The 20,185-nt window shown below is 43.3% G+C and overlaps 1 protein-coding gene across 1 annotated transcript in view; it reads right to left on the reverse strand.

Annotated features, from left to right (window-relative positions):
• Positions 1–2,051: 2,051 nt before the first annotated feature.
• Positions 2,052–20,185, reverse strand: part of CD80 (CD80 molecule) — a gene marked incomplete at both ends in the record, with an annotated part of 32,217 nt that continues 14,083 nt past the window's right edge. The window contains 3 exons of the mRNA XM_080919512.1: positions 2,052–2,149; positions 13,210–13,320; positions 16,511–16,792. Coding sequence (XP_080775638.1) covers positions 2,052–2,149; positions 13,210–13,320; positions 16,511–16,792 — 491 coding nt within the window. The remainder of the gene's footprint in view (positions 2,150–13,209; positions 13,321–16,510; positions 16,793–20,185) is intronic.

Below are 20,185 nucleotides of genomic sequence, written 5' to 3' on the forward strand. Positions count from 1 at the left end.
GTTTCCCTGTGTCCTGTGATCTGCTCATCAAAAAAGTTCCTAACACCAGGAGTTGCTTGAGCTCAGTTTGCAGCTAGTGGGTCAGTTATGGGAATGAGCCTTTCCCTGCTGATGGAGTAGAGCTAGTGGAACTATGTGTCCACTCAAAAGTGACTGCTTCCTTTCTGGCTGTGGGAAATTTCAGCAGGGAGAAGGTGTGTTGTGTGTATTTCCAACCAAAATTTTAACACAGTGCCTATATCATAATAAATATAGCTGTAAGGATGGCCTCTTCACTGGTATATTGGCAGTGAATTATATGTTAGAACCATACTCATAAATTATGCCTTTCATAATTACCCCACTTATAAATTGACAAATTAGCAACTAGCCATTTTGTTCATTGTTTTATTCATAACATGGGCAGAATCTTTAAAAATTATAAAACTAAAGAGTTGCTTTTAAAAACAATTTTATTTTACCATAAAAAAACACACCTGAGTAATAAAACCAAAGTATAACTCTAAAAACAACTCACTATTAACAAATGTAGTAATCAATAATTTAACATGGCTTACTTTTCTAAGTTTCCCCTTAGAGTGATACCTTTTTGTCACTAACTTTTTTTGAGGTCTGTTGGTCAGCCTAATAGTCACTGAGTCAGATTAAATGCAGCAGCTCCTTCCTCCCTCCTGCTTTCCTTCGGTGTTGTTTTCAGCGTCTTGTTAGCTTTTTGTCAGTCCACTGCTTTTGTTCTGAGAGCACCTACATGAAAATGGACCTGGTTCTCGGACAGTACAACGTTAGACTCTGGCCCCACTGAGAAATTTGGCTGCCTTTTGATGCCCAACTCCGAAGTTTTACACAGGAATATCTTACTGTCTTGACTGAAGTCCACAGCTGGACTAGGAGGTTATGGATTACAATTTCAGAGAAAATGGGACCTTCAGTAGAGAAGCAGCAGTTGGTTCTTTCTTGTTTTCCCTTCCTTTGGGGGGGGGGTGAGTGGGTTTCATATAGGGTCTTACTTCCAGCCCATGCTACCTGGAGTTCACTCTTCCTACTTCAGCATCCTGAGTGCTGGGACTACAGGCATATGCTGTGTCTGACGTACACCTGGTCTTTCAGTTCCATTGTAGCAGATCTATACCAAAGAGCAAAAGCTGCTCCCAGGAATCTGAGGAAGTTCTGCGTAAGGCTAGTATCTCTTACCTTGTTTATGTGAGGACAGGTTACTTAGTAAATAATCTCATTCTAAGTGAGAACTATATCAAGTGCTGTATAAAAGGGCAAAGTTGCCTAAAAACATTGCAAGTCCAATATGAACTAATAGGTTATGAATTGTGCCTTCAACTTGACTTTTGCTTTGAAGTATGAAAGACATACATTCATCTTCGATGTCAAAAGCAATTAATTTTGGCTGATTCTGTTTTCTCTTGGGGAAATGAAAGGAAAATACATTAAAAATTCTGGCTGAAAATTATCAATATTTTTATCACCCTTAAATGGTATACATGTCAACATGTTTCCTACGAATTATACTAGGGTCAGTAGACCTTTAAAAACAAACAAAATTTTTAGATGCTAGTCAGATATTGCAAGTAAGCAATATTCTTAGTCCTATACTAAGCTTTTGCTCTTTAAAAGCATTTTAAATTAAACTATGAGCTCAGAACTTGGGGTCTAAATGATACAGGTTAAGAGAGGTAGAGCCAGGAAATCTGGATTCTGACTCACCTTCATAATTCAGGCTCCCTCCTGGAACCTCAGTGTCTTCATGAATACAGCTAGTGTTCTGCTAAGTGCAGTAGCTTACACCTGTAATTCTAGCACTCAGGAAACAGGTGCAGGAGGGTTGCTCCAGGTTTGAAGCCTGCTTGGCCACAAACTGACTTCTAGGTTACCGTGAGCAATTGAGTAAGGCCCTATCTTAAAACACTGAGTGTGTGTGTGGTGGTAGTAGTTGGAGGGAGGATAGATGTGCCAGTCTTCTCTAATGTCCCTTCCAAAGACTTCAGTCTCTAAGCTCCTTTCTCGGAATCAGCGGAACTGTGGTAGGCATCACATTCCTCTCAGTACTCTGCAAGACCGCTGGAGAGGTGAAGAACAGATGTCTGCAGAGCGTGACTGGTAGTGCTGGGTTTCTGAAGACAGACGAGGTCAGTGAGACCTGAGGAAACAAAAGAAATGAATGTTTCAACTTTAAATTTTGTAAGAGAGAAAAATACTATGCTTTAGATTTTGAGGCCAACTATATATTTAACTTGAGGTAACATATTTATCTTGATAACTGAAGAATGCTAAAATAGCCTAATTTTTTTAGAAGATTTCTTTATATATATAGCATCCTGTCTGCATATATGCCTGCAGGCCAGAAGAGGGCACCTGAACTCATTATAGATGGTTATGAACCACCATGTGGTTGCTGGGAATTGAACTCAGGACCCCTGGAAGAGCAGCCAGCGCTCTTAACCTCTGAGCCATCTCTCCAGCTCCGCCTAATTTTTATTATGAATGCAGTACCTATTCACCAAGCAAATGTTTATTAAGTACCAAGCAGCCTCGTGTTGCAGACAGTCTACAGTGTGTGTGGTAAAGTTCTCAGACATGTTTGCTTTTCTCAGTAAGCTTGTCTGGAAAAGGGTATGACACAAGGCCTGCGAAAGTAACCCAAGTAGTACGTGATGTACTGACGTCGATAGGTGGAGCTGCATGAACTCCACTAGATGGCACAAGAGACACCGTCAAAAGCTGGATTTGTGACTTGGTTCTGAAGTACAGCAGATTGGCCAGAATACAGCTAGGTATAAATTGGGGAAACTTCATCACAGAACTGAAAGTGAGGATCATTGGGGAAAGGCATTCTTGTTTAGATGTTTATGTTTAGATGAAAAGAAAAAGGATAGGAATTTGAGATAGCGCTTAGGTAAACATACAAATAAGCTGCTGTGGAATAGACAGGTAGCAGTCACATGGTTTGATTATTGATCGGATTTTCGCCTGTATGACGATTATGGTCTAGATTTTGTCACGTTCTCCCTAAGGCTCTTGTGGCAAAGGCTTGTGAGAAGCCATAGGACTCTGAAGAGTTTGTCATAGTTCTACTATGATGGCATTGCTGGAGATGGAGAAAAGTAGGAAATGGGGCCAAGTTGGAACAAGCAGATTACTGGGGACCATTCCTCCTGCCTTTGCCTCCTGAGTGCTGACATCATAGGTTTTGAGCTGTGTACCACCATATTCAGTTCAGCCTCAGATTTCAAAGTTCCATTGATTCTTTCATAAAAGACCATGGAGTTTTAGGGAATACAAAGTTAAGCATACTAACTGTAATTGTCACAGAGTTAATGCCGCATTCATTCCACGAACTGAAAGAGCGTTTAGGACTTCAGTAGTCATAGGACTAAATCCAAATCTTTTCTTTTTTCACTCTCTGGCATCTAGTAATTTCATACAAAGTGACTGGAGACCATGCCATGAGGAACGGCGAAGAAAGAGATGGACATTTTAACTGTAGAGAGTAAAAAGCTTTGAAGTTTCTCCTGCAGGTCCTGGGTTCTCTTCTGAATTTTTGGGTGGGAAAAAGACATGACAGAATAATTTTAAATGAAACTTGTCCCAGTGATTTATTAGTAGCATGAACTCAAAGATAATGTGTTTGCACAAGTAGCCCCGAGTTGTGCTCCTCAGTAGTGAGAGACACCGGGAAAAATGGGTATTCCGAATAGCAAGTTGGCCAAATGTCAGTTACTTCAGGAACTCAGGTGAATGTTTTATAGCAGAAGATACTGAACTAGCAGACAAGGAGAGTGTCTTAGTTTTGTGTTTTATTGCTGTGAAGAGACACCATAAACCAAAGCAACTCTTTTTTTTTTTTAACTTTTTATTCTTTGTGAGTTTCCCATCATGCACCAGTGCCACTCATCTCCCCATCCCCTCGTATCTGTCTTCTGTCCTTGCAACCTCACCCTCAGAATAATAAACACACACACACACACACAAAATGTTAAGACCAGGGAAAACTTGTCGCGGAAGCTGCCGTGTGCCAGTTGCGAGCATCTCCCAGCATACCTCTCCGCCCATACGCCTTCACTTGTTTATTGCGAGGAGTGGTCTGGTTCAAGGCTCTGACTTCTGAGACACCATCAGTATTGGATTCTCACTAGAACTCCTCCCAGTTATCCTGTTGTTGGCCTGTGTGGTGGACATCCTGCAGCTTTGGATCAGCAGGACTGACCCTTACATATGCCCTAACAGTTCACAGATGATGTAGATTTCAGGGTGTGCCAACTCAAAGCCCTGGGTCTGGGCCAGGGTGGTACTGGCTCTCAAGTGTCTGCACCACCAGCTCCAACTAAGCCACCACCACTGGCAGGAGGCAGGGTCAGCTCTCCCACTCTCATATCCCGAGTGCCAGCAAACTTGCACCCACACATCCAGAGCCAGCTCCATTGCGCTGTCCTGTCCAGGTGCCGGACCCACTCTCCCAAGTGCTGGGGGCAGGCAAGGAGCTGCACTAGCTTCTTCTCCCACTCAGGGTTGGCTCTCCTGTGCCTTTACCATCAAGGCCAGCTTCACCATGTTGCCAGGTAAAGTTGAGGGCCTGCTCTCCCCAAAGCTACAGCCAGTTAGGAGTAGGGCTAGCTTTCCTTCTCTCAGGACCTTGGTGTCAGCTCTTTCAACTACTGAAGGTGGAGAGGGGCAAGGGATCGCCTCTGTGCCCAGGCCACCTCACAGCAGACAAATGGTAAGGCCAGCTCTCGGGGGCTCACACCCTCGGGACTGGCTCACTTGCGCTCCTACCACCAGGTGAGAGGACGGAGAGGTGCTGACACCATGGCAGGCTTCAAACTGGTAGTTCAGGAGACTAGGCCTAGATCTGTTTCCAGGAACTGTGCAAGTCCAGGCAAGTCAATTATGGGAAAACCCCCAGGCCCCAGGCAGCCAATCAGAAACTGTCCCTTCATCCGAAGCTGCCCTGCCACCTGGCCTGAAGCTAGGGCAATGGGTAAGCAACAGTTTCTAGCCCTCCAAACCCCATCAATGACTCTGGAATGTCCCCAGAGCCTTAGCTAATCCCAAAGACCCCCACACTCTTAGAGATGGAGCCAACCAATTAAAATAAAGGTCACCTATCCCTCTCTGGAATTTCCCTAATATGCTTTAAATTTGGCCTGTGAGCTCAACTGAGCATCTTTATCTTGACAAATGGTAGATACCCACATGGTGAACGTCTACAGAGTAAAACACTTTACTTTTGCATACTGAGTCTGGGGTATCATTCTTCAGCATATCATGGACTCTTACATTTGGGGTCTCATCTGGGATTTTCTGGAGATCCCCAACCCAAATAGCCAGGGCCAGTGGAGGATGCTCCCTACCCCCTAATAGAAGCAGAACTTGCTAGTTCTTATCTGGTTTCTGAACTGGGTGTGTGTCTATGGTTCTCCCATGGGCAGCAAGGAAGACCTTCTGAAACAGCCTTTTTATTTTGTTTTTGTTTTCTCGGGAACATCCTTTTGTGTTTGTGTGCATTTAGATTGTGCTTTTGTCCTCTTGTATAAATTTTTCTTTGATTCTTAGGATGGGACAGGCACAAAGAACCTCACTGGGCTTATCCTGAACCATTTTAAGAACTGGGGTCTGGTTGTTTGTTCCTGAAAACTAACCATCTTTTTGCAGGACCCAATGGCCCACCTATAAAGTAGGATGGCCTGAGGAGGGAACTTTTCGTCTCCCTGTCATTTATAGGGCGAAGGCTATAATAGTTTATGAAGCCAGGGTTCACTGGGACCAAGTGCCATATATCACCACGTGCAAATACCTAGTAGAGAAGCACCCTGTTTGGATGAGACCTTTGTCATCAGCCTTATCACTCCCTGTCCTTCTTTTTCTAAAGGAGGGTCAGCCTTGGTGCCTTGGTCCCCGCATCTGCTCCTGAGTAGGATCTCTGTCCCCTTCCTTATGTTCTTGTTCCTGCTGCCAAAGACAGCACAGGCAGAGGGAGGAGCAGCCCCTGACTCCTGACTCCATTTGGACAGAGGGCTGACTCTACTATGGCCTTAGGCCTCCAGGCTATGGGACCCCCAGGTGCTTAGGGGAGAACATTCATGACATATGGGTCATTTACCAGTAATAATCTTTATAGTTGAAAATTTTAGAGATTCCCCTGTTTTCAGGAAGACTAGCAGATCTCACAGGCCTTCTAGATTCAATCCTCCTGACTCACCTGTCAACCTGGGACGAATGTCGGCAACTGTTGCAGATCCTCTTCATGACAGAGGAAAGAGAGGATTGTGGGAGCCACCCAGAAATTGATTCTGAGGGCAAATGGGCTGCCCACCTTAGTTCAAGCTGATATTAATGCAACCTTTCCTTTAATTTGACCCAACTGGAATTTTAACACTGCTGAAGGTAGGAAGATGCTCTGGGTCTACTGCCAGATTCTGATGGGCAAGCCTCTAAGAGGCTACCAGACAGCCCACAAATTTATCTAAGGTTAGTGAGGTGATGCACTTAGCTACTGAGTATCTGCTAAGAAGACCCAGCTTTGCCAACTTGAGGTCACCTATCTGGGGTACATACTCAAAGGGGGCCAACACATGCTGTCAGATGCCCGAAAGCAAACCATCCTTAGCTTCCCAGTTTTATCAACCTGAAGGCAAGTATGGGAATTTCTGAGATGTGCCAGGTTCTGTAGACTCTGGGTGCCAGGGTTCACTGAGATAGCCAAACCATTATATGAGGTCACTAGGGGCCAAGAAGATAAAATAGAATAGACCTCTGAAATAGACATGACTTAAAACTTTAAGAAAAGCCTTATTGAAGGTGCCAGTCCTGACCCTCCCAGACATTCACAAACCACTTTGAGACCATGAAAAAGATGTATAGCTTGTTTATCTAAGAAGCTAGACCCAGTGGCCCAAGGATATCCAGTCTGCTGCCAGATCATAGCTGCCACTACCCTGATAGTCAAGGAAGCTAACAAAATAACCATGAGGCAAGCACTTGTTATCACATCCCCCGTACTACTGAGGAGACCCTCAAGAATCCGCTCAGCTGGTGGCTGTCCAACGCCAGACTGGTGCACTTTCAGGTTCTACTTCTGAATCCCCTCCCATGTTATAACCCATCATCTGCCGTAAACCCAGCGACCCTGCTACCTGACCCTTCCTCAGACATGCAGCATGATTGCTCTATAGTTCTGGGGCACATTCAGAACATCATGCTGGACTTGACTGACATACTCTTGCCAGACATGGAATGTTTCTGCTTCACGGATGGGAGCAGCTTCATCCAGAACGAATCAGGTATGCAGAGATGGCAGTAGTGCCCTTGACTCTGTTATTTGGGCAACTGCTTTGCCACCAGGAATTTCAACCCAAAAAACTGAACTAATGGCTCTAACCCAGGCTCTAAGACGATACTTCTACACTGACAGCAGATATGCCTTTGCTATGGCTCATGTGCATGCGTCCATGTACCAAGTGAGGGGATTGTGGACTGCTGAAGGAAAAACCATCAAAAATAGGAAGAAGCACTTGCTTTAATGGAGACATTATGGCTTCCTCTCAAAGTGGCCATAATCCATTGCCCCAGGCAACAAAAAGGGACATAAGAAATAGCCCAAGGAAACAGGTAGCCAATAAAGCCACAAGGGAGGCTGCCTAAGCTTCCCACTGCCAACATCTTGATAGCTTTGCTGCCCTCTGCATTTCCAGCCATCTCTGAATATACTGCTGAAGACAAGCAAGATCAGGTGAAATGCCAAAGAGTTTACAGAAAAGATGCAACAACCTCATCATCAAATTCATGGCAGCTGACAAGAAGACCAATTAGACTGCCGGTAAGACATGGGGACTAAGGCTTTACATCACTGGCTATGATCAGGGACTCCTACTTACTGTACAACTGCTCCAACATAGCCTTACAAGACCCATGGTCCTCTTATGCCTTAACAAAGTATTAGTGTGTCTGAACCAGCACCCTCCCAACCCCTGCCTTTGCCCACCATTCCCTCATCAGGACCCACCACCCTTTCACCCTAACAAAGTCTCACTTCTTTTAACCAACCACTTCCTAAAACCATTCCACCCCCTGAACATCACATGCAACAGGACCCCTGCAATTATTAGAAGCTACTTTCCAGGTTCTTAGCTCCTCTTGCCCCACATCTTAACACAGGACTGTTGGTTATACATAAATGCTAAGCCCCCCCCCCACTATGAGAAAATATCTATCCCTGGAGACTATTCACAGACTATAGATGGTATTCAATATAGATGACAACAACCAGACAGAGATAAGCTGACCCTACAATCAATAATAGGACAGGGACCTTGTGTTCCCATGTTCTCTAGTGGTAATATGAACCACAAACACAGATATCAACAGTGACTTCTGCAGCTGCATAGTTACAGAGCCAGATGTGGCCCTTACTTGCAGCATAGGCAAGAACTGTAGCTGTTTGTATTACGAATGCTAATTATGTTCCCCCAAAACTGCTTACATAGAGTATCTGTACATATCTTCTGCGAACCTGCCCCCAATTGGTTCTGATTAGTAAATAAAGATGCCAACAGTCAATAGCCAGGGAGGACAGAGGCAGGATTTTAGCTTTCTTGGGCTTGGGACTGGAAGGAGAGGGAGAAGGAAGATATCTGCCATGCTGGGAGAGTGTGGAGGAGAGAAGAGACACCATGCCTGGGAAGAGAGTAGGACAGAGAGCCACCATGTGGAGGAGCTGGGAGAGTGGCCCCACAGGGAAGCCCAACTGGGTCTAGAGCAGACAAGATAGAGTAAAAATTCAGTAACTCGGGATTGACTCTCTGAGGTCATCGCTGCAAGCGAGCCTTCACCTTCACAAGTGGCCTCTTACAATGCCAGGTTTCAGCTGCTCTTCATGCTTTCAAAACCAGTTCCATATGAGAGACTCTTAGACATTTCCAAGTTTTGCTACCAGCTTGAGATCCAATCTTGATCCCCACAGACCTTAGCATCTGTGTGCTCAGCTCAAAGAAATGCTTCTCAGTAGATTTCACATCAGTTACACTGGTCTCTTAATCACAGCTGACTTTTCAGTTCCAGCTAACCAGCATCAATTGCCCTAGTATAGCAAAGGTTCCACTTTAATCACAGCTGACTCTTAAACCCCAGCAGGCAGAGACGCCACATTCTTAGCACAAATATCACACGCACACACACACACACATACACACACACACACACACACTGATAAAATGTATGAGAGACTCACAACGTCCTTAGAAACTTCACAGGCCTTCATCGTTTGCATTTATGTCACAGGTCTTATTTTCCCAAGCTCCACAGAACATTCCATTAAGGACTGAACATTAGGCATCAATGGCTTTTCCAGATTTTTAAACACTGACACAAACTTTCCCCAAACAACATGGTCAGATTTGTCAGTATAACACCCCACTCCTGCTACCAATTTCTGTCCTAGTTAGGTCTCTGTTACCATGATAAAAGCAATTCTGGGCAGGAAAAGGTTTACTTCACTGTATAGGTTATAGTTCCCATTGTTGAGGTAAATCAGAGGAGAAGCTCAAGTAGGAAACCAAACAGGAACAGAGAATACTACTTACTAGCTGGCTCCCGATCATTTGTTCAGTACTCCGTTTTTATTTAATTTTAAAATTATCATTGTTTTTACATCCCAATCATAATTCCCCTCCCTCCTCTTCTCCCAGACCCTCTCTCCCACTTTTCCTCTGCCCCCACCCCATTTATTCTTCCTCCATTTCTCTTCAGGAAGGGGCAGGCTTCTCAAAGCTATCAACCAAACATGGTATATCGAGTTGCAGTAAGACCAGACACCTCTTCTCATATTAACAGTTCTTTTTCTAATACAACTCAGGGTCCTCTACCCCTGCCCAGGGCTGGCACCACTTAGAGTGGTCTGGGACTTCCCACATCAACCATCAATCAAGAAAATGCCCAGCAAACTTGCCCATAGGCAACCTGGGAAAGAAACCTCACTTAAGGTTTTCTCTTCCCAGTTAACTCTTGTGTCAAGTTGTCCAAAAGATTAACAAGCATGGTGCTGAAAGGAAGATGGTACCTCATGAACCACGCAATACCATGTATCCCACATGGGCAGAGAAGAGCCAAAGGAAGGCAGATGGCTACCTTTAGACAGTCTCTTCAGCTGATACTTCTGTAGGCCCTATGTAAAGGTGGTTGTTTGCTTCTCCACTTGTCTCAGTTCTTCTTCTGGAACAACTTCCTTGAAGATAACATAAATTATAACAACAAATGAGGAGCCCATAAATCATGTTCTCTCTCTCTCTCTCTCTCTCTCTCTCTCTCTCTCTCTCTCTCTCTCTCTCTCTCTCTCTCTCTCTCTCTCTCTCTCCTGTTTCCAGAGACATTTGTTAATTCCTGAAAGACATTTGGTTGTTATTGTTGTTTGTTGAAAGAAGCTGAGTATACTGGCTGGTTTTGTGTCAACTTGATACAAGCTGGAGTTATCACAGAGAAAGGAGCCTCAGTTGAGGAAATGTCTCCATGAAATCCAGCTGTAAGGCATTTTCTCGACTAGTGATAAAGTGGGGAGGGCCCGTCCATTGTGGGTGGTGTCATCCCTGGGCTGGTAGACCTGGGTTCTATAAGAAAGCAGGCTGAGCTTTTCAGCTGTGGCAGCCATCTTTCAGTTAACTCACCAACATGATGAACACAAAGGGAAAGAGGAGAGGCACTCGCTATATGTTCTCTAGACCTTTTAGGAAACACGTGACTTTACAAGAAGGGTGATATTGTAGACATCAAGGGAGTGGGCACTGTTCAAAAAGGAATGCCCCATAAGTGTTACCATGGAAAAATTGGAAGAGTCTACAATGTCACTCAGCATGCTGTGGGCACCATTGTAAACAAGCAAGTTAAGAGGATCAGTGTGCGGATTGAGCACATCAAGCATTCAAAGAGCAGAGATGGCTTCCTGAAGCGGGTGAAGGAGACTGATCAGAAGAAAAATGAAGCCAAGGAGAAGGGCACCTGGGTTCAGCTGAAGTGCCAGCCTGCACCACCCAAAGACACACAATTTGTGAGGACTAAGGGAAAAGAACCTGAGCTGCTGGAGCCCATTTCCTATGAATTCATGGCCTAATATACAAAAAGAAATAAAGGACCCACACAAAACAAACAAACAACAACAACAAAAAAAAAAAGCAAGCAAGCTGAGCAAGGCAGGGGAAGCAAACAAGCCAGTAAGTAACATCCCTTCATGGCCTCTGCATCAGCTCCTGCTTTCTGCCCTGCTATTCCAGTCCTTACTTCCTTTGGTGATGAACAGTAATGTGGAAGTATAAGCTGAATAAACCCTTTCTTCCCCAGCTTTGTTCTTGGTCATGATATTTTGTGCAGGAATAGAAACCCTGACTAAGACAGTGGGGAAATGAAGGGACACCCATTACATAGTAGAATACGACTGTAACCAAGTAGTATTTGGTTCACAAATGTCAATACTAGTAGTGGTGAGGATGACAGACACTTCACTGGAGGGTAAGACTAGTAATTCGTATTAGAAAAACTATGAGCCCGCCAAGTTTTGTATCCTACCCCTAAGGTGAGCTTCTCATAGCATAGTGTTATGCGGTCCTCTGGGATCCAACACAATTCAAAATACCAAGTCGGTGCAGAAAAGAAGAGTTCATTGTAATCAAGCCACTACAGATTGACCAGGGATGCAGAACAGACTGGGGAGCTAAACTACAACCCTGATGCAGAATGATACTGAGATTTTAAGCATAAAAATCACAAGCCATAATCATCTGTGCCAAGTACATTTCCCAGCAATCATGATTCAGGGATAGGGGTGTTTGCTAGAAGCATCTCTTCGTGGTATACATATTTTGTTCTTATTGGTAGTTTGCTCAATTGTGTGTAGGGCAGCTAGTCCAGCATCCATGGTTCAACTGGTCAACCAAGATGTCACTCATCCAGGGAGGTCTTGGAAACTTAAACTTTCTTTGACTCCCAATTCAAAATGGAAGTTTTATTCAAAATTACTTCAGTTTGATTTCTTCTTACAATAGTATCTGGTGACTTCTATCTGAACTTTAACCTTTTTTTTTGTTGTTGTTGTTTTTGGATGCTGAAGGTTATGAAATTATTAAGAAGGTTATCAAGCAGATGTTGGTCTTCTAATTTTATTTGCTCAGTGTATGTGACTCCTAGTCTAGTTGATAGCTTCAGGATGATTATGGCCATAGGTCTGAAATAGAATCCGTTTTATCAGTGTCAGAGACTGAGGGCAAACTGTGTCTAAGTCCCTAATTTTTAAAACCCATAGTTCCCTAGTCTCTTCTAATCAACTACTTCATCCTTGATACAAAAGTGCATTTCGGGGACATGAGTTTTGGTAAAAACTACTTATGGCCTCTAATTTATCAATTCTTCTTTTTTTAAATATTATTCATTTAATGTATATAAGTACACTGTAGCTTTCTTCAGACACACCAGAAGAGGGCATCAGATTCTATTACAGATGGTTGTGAGCCACCATTTGGTTGCTGGGAATTGAACTCCGGACCTCTGGAAGAGCAGTCAGTGCTCATAACTGCTTAGCAATCTCTCCAGCCCTAACTTATCAAGTCTTAATGGCCTCTTCCAAAGAAAGGCTCTTGCTTCAAATCTTGCCGTTCTGCCTCTCCTCTGAATGCAAAGATTAAAGAAAACAGTCAGCAGTAGAGATGCTTTCAAAGTAGTCATCACTCCAAGAGAATAGAAAATTATGGGAAACTGACAAGATCCATCTCAGATGCATCCTTCCTTTTTAAGACAGGGTCTTGTTCCAGCCTCAAAGTTTTTTTTTTTTTTGTTTTTTTGTTTTTTTTTTTTTTTTAACCCAGTCTTGTTTCTAGCTTTCCGTTCTCCCGTTTCAGCCTCACGAGTGCAGCGATGAGAGATGGGCGCCACTCTAGTGAGCTCTCAGCCTGGATCTTAAGAGCAATGACTTCCTGGTTTTGGAATTTGAATGCCTAGAAGAATGCTAGGCAGAGTAGGGGCCCAGGATTTTTTTTTTTTTTTTTTTTTAAACAGTGAATGGAGAGAACACGATGAGAACAATAAAAGAAAACGTATCTAAAGTTGCTGGAGATTTGCTGCAAATGTGAGCAGAGGCCTGACTGGTATAATGAAGATGGCTGAAACCAACTGATGGTGTCTGGTTTTCCAGGAACTGATCATGGGAATAAAAGAAGTACTTACTGCACTTATAGATGAAGTACAACATAATGAGGAAGACTGGTATTCCCACACCGAGTCCTGCTGACTCTTGTGACGATATCTTGTTCCTTTTATCAGGAGGGCCTTCTGGGGCTGTGGAAAAGAAAGAAGAGCATCAGTTGCGATGCTCTTCCTACTGCTGGGTTCCCTCCCTATGCCTCTTCAGTATGTGCCTGCCGAGAACCTCTGCTTGGCCAGATCATTTCATGGACACACAACTGCTAGCATGCCCTTGCACTAGCATTCCCTCGCACGACTCTTTATCCAAATGATATGGATACTACACATGAACAAATGTAACTCGAATTTTTTTGCACCTACCGAGTGAACTTGGCGTGAGGAAAGATTCTACGAAGAAACCGTACAGGCTGTCTTGCCTTCGTAGCTCATTTCTATGGCTGATATGGCCAGGCCAGTGATGTCATAATCTACACGTACCTACTTCTTTCTCCTCCGGGTCTACTATGCCTCCTCCCGTTCTCTTGCATGTTCTCCTCACACACTCCACCTTCCCTCACACTGCACACAGGCTGCCTTAAGGTTCGGGAGGTGCTCCACATTCTCCTCAAGATTTGTTTTTCTCCTCCCAGGCTTAAGTTTTGGGAGGACTAGAAGAACCAAGAATGGCTAAGAATTGGTCTTAATGGATCATCCTGGAAGTCAGTTTTATGGGTTAGCTTCTGATAAACTTCTAGACTCACAGGGAGCAAAAGAGGGATACAAAGACCACCGAGGCAGGGGGAGAAGGAGGCTGGTGTGTTGCTGCCGTCCAGTTCTCACTGGGGCAGCAGGCATGTCATTTGTTTTTCAGTCTTTCTGAGGAATAGCAACATCTGAAGAAAGGACAGGGATACAGTTTGGCAGGAATATTAGCAACGCCGCCTCTCTGGCTTCTCTGGAATGGCTTACTAGAAATCATTAAACACTAACTCAGTTGCAACTTTCTCCATTACCGAGCCTCCTGGATAGATTTGGGCTTTCAGATGAGCATTTGACATGGACTCCATTGTCCTCAGCTCCTGTTTTTTGCTTGTCACACTCATCTTTCTTTGCAGGCATTTCTTTCTCTTCTCAGCTTGCACATGTCATGGTTTCTGAGGTGTTTGTGTGGGTGTGGTCTGCTTGTAACATCTAACCCACACCCAAAGCTTGCAATACCATCTCCTTTCTGAGCTTGAAAATTACATTTCTTATCTCATTTCTGGACCCCAGATGTATTATAGATCCAGCTGATAACAAAATGGTTGGAGGACAGCTGATCAAAACTAAATTGACTGTTTTCTTTTTTTAAACATTTATTTATTTTTATTTTTATGTGTATGGATGTTTTCCCAACATGTATATCTGGGCACAACAGGCCAGCCGAGGGTATCTGATTCCTCTGAGACTGGAGTTCCAGGTGATTGTTAGCCACCATGTGGGTGCTGGAAAGCAAAGACAGTTTGGCTAGTCTGTAAGACTAGCCCGTGCTACTAACTGCTGAGCTGGTTCACTGTGTCCTTTTCAAAGTCCGTCATCTGCTGCCGACTTGTACCACTGCAGTGAGTGGTGCCCTTAGCCACCTAAGCAAGAGTGACACATTCTCCTTTTCTCACCTCCCAGTGGGCTTCCATGGCCTTCCTATCATCTGAAGGAAGACTCCTGATTCCAAGCCCCACCCCATCACCTGCCTAAGTTTGGATCTTTCTTATCTTTCTACCTACTATCCTCCAAACTCAGCTCACAAATGATCACTTTGTTAACTCTTACTCCAAATGACAATGGCTTCCAGTTAGTGAGAGTTGTAGCTTTTCTTTAAAGCTCCCCACTTAGAAAAACAGACTCCATAACTAGGCAAAGCAACCATGCCTGCGCCAAGGCTGACCGGCCACCCGTTTTAAAAAATAAAGTTCCAAATGGGATGCAGTAGCCCATTTCTCTAATTCCAGAATAGTGTCTGTATGACCTGAGAAATCTAAAGTACTATATGATTTTTTTTCTAAAAAAGTTCCAGCAACTTTTGTCCTAAATTTCACATATACCCACATTCCAAAACGGCATTCAAAGTAAACTATATTTATGCTATGAATACAGATTGAATTCAACATAAACCCCACCTTTAAAAATAATATAAAATTTGTTATATATATACTTATATATTATTTATATATATACATATATATATAAAACAAATTCTATAAAATTGTTAGAGCCATAAAGTAAAAATAAACCCTGTGTTAATAAACCATTTCACTTTATGAGCCAAGACATTTTTAAATAAAATATTAGAATACATAAAATGTGATTGAGATTTGAATTGTTGACCAATGTTTTCAGGAAATTTTCTTATTACATACAAAGGAAAATGATTAAAAGAATCAATCTCGGATCTGGAAGAGCAAATCAAATACTAGACTGAAACCTATAAGCTACCATAACTATCTCAACTATAAATAAAGAGGCAGGCACAAGCTTGCCACAGTGCACATTTAATGCACGTGTGTCGAAGACTGTCATACACCATTGCTTCTGTACTGTGCAGACATAGATGTCCTTAGACTGGGGCTGAGATGGGAGGAGAGTCCCGAGTGCACGTCTGTATATCAGCCATTCAGTCGGATCTGCATTTCAAGTCTGTGAGTCCTGTGATAACCTGCCATGGGTTTAAGCTACATATATTTGTGTAAAAAGAATTTCTTTGTCTTATTTGTTCACCTTTAGAGAAAGGGAATTTCAGAAGCTTACTACCTATACGGTAAATTATTGACTCAAAATGACCTATATTTTGCCCTGGGCATTGTCCTCAAAGACTTTCATCCTGGATGAGCCAGTAGGTGGAATCAAACCTAGGGCTTTGGGTGTGCTAAGCCAGTGCTCTGACCACACCCAGATGCACCAGTGGTTCTAAAATCAAAATTCCACTCCAAAAAAGACAATGGTTTTGGTACCATGGGACCACTGGGAACATGTAACTTAAAGCAAAATGCCAAGTAGGGTTTGGGGATGAGAAGGACAAAATTTAGTGCTTTCAAAAAAGACAACATTACATAAATTGTAAAATGACTACAAGATGGTTAGCAGTTCTTAGGCCTGCCTATAAAAGTTGAATATTTATTCAAATAAAATTAGTCTAGTAATATCACTATTACACTTGTCCAGTAATGCAAATCATAATCACTCATCTTGTATGTCTAAAATGAGTAAAACTACCATCAAAATCAGTATGGTCAATTCTAAAATGGAGCTGTTGAGTTATACTTCTAAGTCCTATCCAATAGTTACTTCCCAGTGTAATGTTGCTTACGTTTCTCCCAGGTGAAGTTCCTTGACACGTGAGCGTCTCCATATTCAATGAGGCACTTAATGGTGTGGTTGAACGTTATATTGAAATCGAGTTGGCTACTAATGGTATACAGTTCAGATTCAGGATCCTGGGAAATTGTTGTATTGATGCCATTTAATTCTCTTCCATTGTCCAACCAAGAGAGGTGAGGCTCTGGGAAACCCCCGGAAGTAAAGCAGGTAATCCTTTTTGTGTAGGCAGATGGATTTCCAGACTCAGTTATATTGGGGGTAGGGAAGTCAGCTAGAGATAGAACAAGTATACAGTTATACATGGGTGCAGGTCTGTGTGCTTAGGTATATGTTAAATAAATTATCAAGGTTCAGTGAAAATGACAAAATAAGGTTGCATTTGCAAGACTCCATAATTCATTAGTAAAAGAGTTGCTTTGAACTGACCACACCAGTTGTCTCCCACCTTAAATGAGGTAGAGAAAGGAATGGGTTCATCATGTGGGAAATGTTAATGGAAGGCTTGCTATAGTAAGAGGAGAAAAGAAGACTGATAATATTTATTGAGTCCCTCCTAGTTATTTCTGGAAATTGTTCTCTTTATGACTACCTTAGAACGTTAGACTTGGATTTAAAGGGTCATGGACCAAGTCAAGTGTGGTAGTACAGCCTGGAGTCCCAGGCTGGGACAGAAAGGTTGCTTGAACGCTATAAGCTTGGGACCAGCCTGGAAAGCATAGTGAAGACCCTGTCTGCTAGAAAATAAGATAACCAGGCAGAGTGGTGCACGCCTTTAGTTCCAGCACTGAGGAGGCAGAGACAGGTGGATTTCTATGGCTGAGGCCAGCCTGGTCTACATAGCTAGTTTCAGGCCAGCCAAGGCCTTATAGAGAGACTCTGTCTCAAAAAAAATTTGATAGATCTATTGATTGGTCAGTATGTAGGTAGGTAGGTAGGTAGGTAGGTAGGTAGGTAGGTAGGTCGGTCGATCGATCGATCGATCGATAGATAGATAGATAGATAGATAGATAGATAGATAGATAGATAGACAGACGAATGGACGGGTGGATGAGTGGATGGATGGATGGGTAGATGGGTGGATGGATGGATGGATGGATGGATGGATGAATGGATGGATGGATGGATGGATGGGTAGATGGGTAGATGGATGGATGGATGGATAGATAGATAGATAGATAGATAGATAGATAGATAGATAGATAGATAGACAGACTAGCACATATGTGAAGTGACTGATGTGTATAATTTTATCTGATAAATTAATGGATTTGGGGAACTCACAACCCTGTGGCAGAACTGACAGCTGCAGTCACATTTCTCAACACCAGAAGCCCTCCTCACTGCCCCCTTCTGGCCCATCCCTCTCTTTCCTCCTAATACTGGAAAAATACCCATGGCTCCTTTTAGCTGCTTATTTGTAAGGAACATTTGTGAAGCCACCCTTCAACCTGAGAACCAGAAAACAGACAGGAGCCCACACATGGCCACTCACTCACATGGTCATGCCTTTACTGGACCTCCAGTTCTCAACATCCATGCATCACCCTAAGTCCATGTCCTATACTCCCTTGCTTCTTAAAAAGTAAGGTCAGCTGAGCATGGTGGGCCACACCTGTGGGCAGTTTTGCTTTGGAGGCTGAGGTAAGAAGAGTGGGAGGTCAGCCTGGACTATATGAGTTTGAAACCACCCTGGGCTACAGAGTAAGACTCTTCCTCATTTTCTAAAAAAGAGAGGGGGGGGGGGGCTTGTTGTACTCAAATAAAACTATGTCCAAATAATCACAGCCACTATATTTTAATTCCTTGCTACTCTGACATGTTAAAGGGACAAGGAGGCCTCCTGGAGTTGATTTCATTTGTATGTTGACCTCCAGTAAGATACTAAAGTAGACTTGAATCACATGTGGAAACCCCCTACCACTTGCTTCTCACGCTCTCCTCCCCTCTCCTGCGGCAATCAGCCCCCCACTTCAGTCACACTCAGTCACACTGAGCTTTCATCCTGGAAGTCTGAGTACAGCGCTCGTATGAGCAGAGGTCAGTCGCTGTCAGGAGCAGCTCTTAGACGGAGATGTGCCTTGTGACTGTGGGCCACTTACTTGTTTTTTAAGTCTTAGTTTGTAGATGGGTTAATAAAACTCGCATCCCCAGGCTGCAGGGGTGAAATGACACCATTATTAGAAATCACTCAGCACAGGGCCTGACACACAGGATACATTTAGGTGGATGCTCTCATTAAATCGGCTGTCAAGGAAAGCTTCTAGAGCTGCCCAGGGAAACTGGGAGAAATGAAGGTAGAATGCAGTGTAGAGCTGCCAGGAAAAGTCCTTGGTGGTGAATCTCTCTGAGTCTGAGGCTAGACTCCAAAGCCAGCCAACACTACATAGTGAGACCCTGTCTCAAAAATCAAAACCAAAACAGGGAGGGGAAAAAAAGGAACCTTGTTCCTAAATAAAGTTTGATGAGTTTCCTGAGCTGTTTATAGTTGACATTATTCCTTTCTACTCATTACCTTATTACTGCTCTGATGCTTGAAAATGTTACGTTTGTTTGTTCTAACCAGATATCACAAGCTTTTTAACCTGGAGTAACAAATCTGCGGACCTAATGTTCCCAGTCACAACCGGTGTTTGTTTGTTTCTGTGCTTTCCCTGAGAAATTGTTAGCTCGGGAAGAGCCACCTTTTCCTGTCTGACTGAGCTTATAGCAGCCTCAGCTTTTTCTTTCTCTAGCCCTTCTGCAAGATAAAGTGTTTAAAGGAACTACTTTGAAGGTCTTACAAGACTGTGAAGTTTAGCCCTTTGGCTCAGCAGTTAAATATACACTCTTAACTTAATCTTGCAGAACACACAAGTTCGGTCACCAGCACTCGTATCGGGTGGCCCACAACTGCTTACAAATCTAGCTTCTTCTGGCTGCTATGAGCACACACACACACAGTTAAAAACAAAATAAGTCTTTAGGGCTGGAGAGGTGGTTCAGTGGTTAAGAGCACTCACTGACTGCTCTTCCAGAGGTGCTGAGTTCAAATCCCAGCAACCACATGGTGGCTCACAACCATCTGTAATGAGATCTGATTGATGCCCTCTTCTGGTGTGTCTGAAGATAGCTACAGTGTGTGTGTGTGTGTGTGTGTGTGTGTGTGTGTGTGTGTGTGTGTGTGTTTGTGTGTGTGTATAAATTAAAAAATAAATAAGTCTTTAAAAATAGATTGGCTCTTTATATCTGAGATGACTCAGTTAACCCAAGTTTTGGTCACTTTTAGTGGAGAAGAGTATGTATATCTTATGAACAAAGGCAGGAATGCAAATTATTCAGAAAAGTAAGAAAAAAATCTGTGACCTAATTAACTTGATACTCAGAACAGGATAGGTACTTCTCAAGTGCAGTTCACAGGACGGCCACTCCACATCACAGTAATGCCCCTGCGAGTCAGACGGCATCTCAGGCCATTAGAGTGCCTGGGATGGATACTGTGGCCTTGAAGGATCCCAGCTACAAGAAAAGGGCACGGATATAGGTTTCCACCTTGATCCATCAGGTTTTCTGTAGAACTAGCGACCCAACCCTCAGATATAAAATGAGACATATCCTTCTCTGATCAAAGTGTCACCCTCAACAATAGACATGTTCCTTTAAGGACATTACAAACAGTAAACTGGAG

Source organism: Micromys minutus, assembly GCF_963924665.1.
Source record: "Micromys minutus genome assembly, chromosome: 7".
Classification (NCBI taxonomy): domain Eukaryota; kingdom Metazoa; phylum Chordata; class Mammalia; order Rodentia; family Muridae; genus Micromys; species Micromys minutus.